Genomic DNA, 4,336 nt, shown 5'->3' on the forward strand with positions numbered 1-4,336 from the left:
CGTGCAGAGCCTGCAGCGTGATCGGGAGCCCGGGCAGGGCGGCCAGCATGCGGCCCCGCGATGTCTGAGGCTGGCGGGGGCAGCGCCGCGACCAGTCCGCGTCCCGGGAGCGCGGCCACAGGAATGATTGCTGCGTGGGGCGCCTTCTTCTGTGTGTACCTGGTGGGGACCGTCGGCAGCCGCCCGGCGGCCACGCTGCCCGGCTCGGACCCGGAGGACAGGAGCACCCGCAAGCCCACGGGTAAGAGGAAGGATGCTCGGGGCGGGGGGCAGATCTCTCCGGCAGCCTCAGGCTGCGCTTGCCGGTACTGGGCGCCCCCTCGGCCGGGAGGAAGCGTGCCCCGTCTGCTCCCGAGGGCCACGCTTTCATCGCTGGGGCTGCAAGGGACCTCGCACATCTATCTCCCCCTGCGCTTGGGCGCCTGCGCCGCTGTCGGGAGGCAAAGCCCTGTCCGCTTGAAACCTTCCCAGAGGTTTCCGGGATGTAGGTCGTTTTCTGAGACGAAGGGAAAGGCAAAAACGTAGACCTCTTGGTTCCATAAATACATAGATCTGTATGCACGTGTTTTAATTTCGGTCTAATAAGAGGTCTCGTGTTGGACCCGCGCGCAGTAGATGTGTTGTGTTCCCAGAGGGTCCCGAGACTTTCGCTTGACAGCCAGCGCCTCTGGATTGCTGCTCCAGCCTGCGGCGCGATAAAGGCCTGCCAAAGATGAAGGGCAACGAAGGTGCGCCGGTTCTCGGTCCGGCGAGGAGAGTGATGGGAGGGCAGATCGAATGAAACAGGGCTCATCTGTAGCGATGGAGCACAGCGCACGGTAAATCCCGGGTTAGTCGTAAATGTAGGCACCTTTCGGACCACAAGCAAGAGGTAAAGTGTTGTTTTAACCATTGAGACTCTGAGGCCAGGACCAGTTAGATCCACAGTGCAGCCCTGTGCTTGAGATTGCTCTCTTCTGGACTCGGGAGGACACTTGTTTATTTGGTAGAGTTTGTCCTGCCGTTGTGTTGGGTTTTTTGTGCTTATCCAGGCCAGCTTGACACAGTGAGAATAGCTTTAGAACTGAGCTCACTTTCTTAGAGGACTTTTTGTTACATCTCTGCAGTCCCATACATGCAACATGTATCAACAGATTTGGTTCAGGGCACAGCTTGTACTTGGAGTTTGCAAAAGCAGAGAGATTTGCTTACCCAGATTGCTTGCCTCTCATTCAGTCTGGATTTCAAATGTGCGTCTGCATTTGAGCACGTGTGGATGCTTCTTAGAACGATGACACCTCTCGTTTTATCCCAGTTTTTTTAAGAGGAGGTTGTGATGTGCTGGACTGTGAACACGTTGAAAGGGAGAAAACGTTTATGGGAATCTACTGACTTCTGCCTTGCATGAAAATGTTGCTATCGTGAGTAAGGAAAGACAAGGTACATGACACAAACTGGTTTAAAAACACAGCGGCTGTTTAAAGTTGGTGTCTCTCTGATATGCCTCAGCTGCTACCTGAGTCTGTTTATTTTTTCAAAGCTCTTTAATGGAAGGTCGCCTCTCCTGCTTCACTCTTTTTTAAGGTTCCCTGCACCAAACAAAAAGTTCCCATTGTTCAGGAAAGGGTTGAGGCATGTTTGCCAAAAAAGTGACAGGGGAAAAAATGTGCTTCATGGAGGCTAGGGGTGGGGGCACTCTGTCAAATCCTTCCCCCCCCCCTTTGGTTACAGCCATAAATCACACGTGGGGTTGGTTTTGTTTTTGAGAAAGTACTAATAAAACACCAGATTCTTAGTGTAACTTGTTTGGCTCATTTTTCACAGCCAGAAGAATTGATTTATAGTGCAACATCACAGCTACTTTGTCAAAGCGGATGAGTTTGGGGTTTGCAAAGGAAACAAGAAAAGCTTACTACGCTAGTAAGTTGAGCAGTGGGGTTGCTGAATTTCAGTGGCAGCATTTTTTTTCCCTATTTTAGGCCAAAAAATATACAGGTTTGGCTTTTATGCGCAAAATTCTGCTCTTGGTAACACCAGGATAAATCTGGAAGATCTTCACTAGCTTCGTTGGAAGCCCCCTGGAGTTGAGCATCTGCAGATTTTAAATTTGGGGGCCACAGCACTATTATAATGAGGCAACGTTGCTCTAAGGCAGAATGAGTGCTGAAATTGTTGGGATGACGTTTGAAATACAACAAATCGTGTACATCCAAGTCTTTCAGGGTTTTTCTAGGAGAGAAGTGGTTAAAAAGATTGGTCCTAGGGCGATGCATCTCCCAGGGGCATAACTAAAATTTCCAAATTCTGTGGTGGAAAGTACGTACACGTTCTTCTATTTTTACCATATTGGCTCTTCAAAGTAATGGCACGTTTCTGATCCCACTGAAGCTGGTGCCAATGTTCCCATATGTGTGAGCAGGATTTGACCTGATCTAAGTGCTTCTGTTCCACTAATGCACAGCATGTTTGAAAGTGTTTCTCTGTCGGTGGCAGCAGTTCAGAGTCTTCCCTCTGTAAGAAAAGAGATTTCACGCACGCACTTTTGATGTGCACAGTGTTACTGAAACAGCCCCGAAGGCTATAAAACCAGATTGATTTTTGGTAGAACATGCCCACGTGGAAAGCCACTAAAATGAAGAGGATCTGAAATATGCCTAGCAAAACTTTTTGGTTGGCTTGTCACAGTGTCCCGTTGTCCAGTCGGTTCTGGGCAAGGGGCGAGGTTTGAATGCACAGGGCGCTGTTGGGGAAAAGATTGTGCAAAAGAAACTGTATAAAGAATATAAACATTTGGAGCCAAGTAAAAGCACACTTTACTTTTCAATCTTTAAATTGAATGGTAAAAAGCAAATTCTTTCTCCTAGGCAAATGGGCCATGGGGTATTGGCTCATTACTGAGGGTTGTTGTTCACTAGCTTTTGCATTTACGGTCTAAGGCCTTATTTTCCATAAAGGGGCTTGGAAGGATTTTTCCCTAGTGATCTAATTCTCCACACGGGGCTGTGAAGGCTATAACAGCTACTGCTTTGTGCCTATACTCAGCTACATAAAACACACATTGAAGGGAGGCATTCTCGAGGTATGTGTATGTTTGCTAATATGAATACTAGCTATTAGTGGAGGTGGAAGGGGTGCAAGTTTTTACATCTCCACAGGGAGGTGTTCTGCTCTTGGCAGGAAGGAGGCAGATGGCGGGGCTGTTGCTGAATAGAATCCAAACTGAAAACACTAGGGGCCTCATCTGGGCTGAGTTTCTCTTCTCTCCTTTTCTCGGGGCTGCCGCAGGAAGAACAATGTCAAATTTTTTTATGAATGAAAGTAGAGAGGCAAGGCAGAATTGAATGTGTACGTCATTCACTGGCTATGACAGAGATGATTAGGGAGGTCAGTGAACTCCTTTGCTGCCTTGAGCATGCGGTCACTCTATTCAGCAGCCACAGAATAGACATCAATATAAAAAAGCCCTTCCAATTTGCATTAGTATTCAGATAAAGATATTACTTCGTACGATTGGTGAATGTCAAGTAACGCTAGTTGTGTTCTCGGAGAACCGGCAGATAGAAGTAGCAGCATTTCACTTTAACAAAAAAACAAAACAAAAACCAAAACTTCTGATCGCAGTCTTACCTTAATTGTCCCATCTGTGTCTTCCCCTTTCTCTCATATGTGTATGCACACAGCCTATTTAAAAAAGGGAATTTCCTTCTGTATTAGGGAAGTCACCTAACTAGCAGCTAAAGCTAGAGATCACAAAGGTTTATTGAGAGAAAGTAGATAATGAGCACTTTAAAAGAAAAAAATCAGAATGTGCTAGTGGTCTAACAACTGAAGTTTAGTTTGGGAGAACGCTTGCATGTGATCAGTTTCTGCCCAAGAGCTCGGGGAAGTTACTGTACTGCTCTAAGGAGGCAACTTGCCAAGCCAGGAAAAAACCCATACTGTTTTGGTTTTAACTTAGCATTAATATTTGAGTATTAATTGGGTCCTGCAACATTTTTACTTTGCAGTCCTGGTGGCATGCTTATGTAGACACTCTCTACAAGCAGCTGATGGCTATCCTGTTCTTCTTTTATTCTCCCCTGTGCTGGACTAGCTGGGGCTACACAGTGTAGAATATAATTATATCTCTGTCATTTTGTTTGCTGTTTCCCATGTTCAAAAGTCCACCAGGACATTTTTTATTACAGTTGAGTGAAATTTAATTGGCAGTCGTCATTGCTGCACTAATGTTCGAGAAAGGGTGTGCAAAACTTGAAGACCGTGTAAACCTGTGCCACTAGTAAAATAATGTTGCTTTCTACGTTGTAGTTACCACCTAAAAAAAGGTTTTGATGCATTGTTCCTACCTGCATGTTAT

At 46.5% G+C, this 4,336-nt stretch overlaps 1 protein-coding gene across 6 annotated transcripts in view; it reads left to right on the top strand.

Annotated features, from left to right (window-relative positions):
• The first annotated feature begins 9 nt into the window (after positions 1–9).
• FGFR3 (fibroblast growth factor receptor 3) overlaps positions 10–4,336 on the top strand; it is a 113,952-nt gene continuing 109,625 nt past the window's right edge. For all 6 annotated transcript variants that reach the window (XM_019526289.1, XM_019526290.1, XM_019526293.1 and 3 more), the window contains exon 1: positions 10–241. In XM_019526289.1, coding sequence (XP_019381834.1) covers positions 61–241 — 181 coding nt within the window. In that variant the 5' untranslated portion in view covers positions 10–60. The remainder of the gene's footprint in view (positions 242–4,336) is intronic.

The sequence above is a fragment of the Gavialis gangeticus genome, unplaced genomic scaffold (genome assembly GCF_001723915.1).
Source record: "Gavialis gangeticus isolate Ggan-Ray unplaced genomic scaffold, GavGan_comp1, whole genome shotgun sequence".
NCBI lineage: Eukaryota > Metazoa > Chordata > Crocodylia > Gavialidae > Gavialis > Gavialis gangeticus.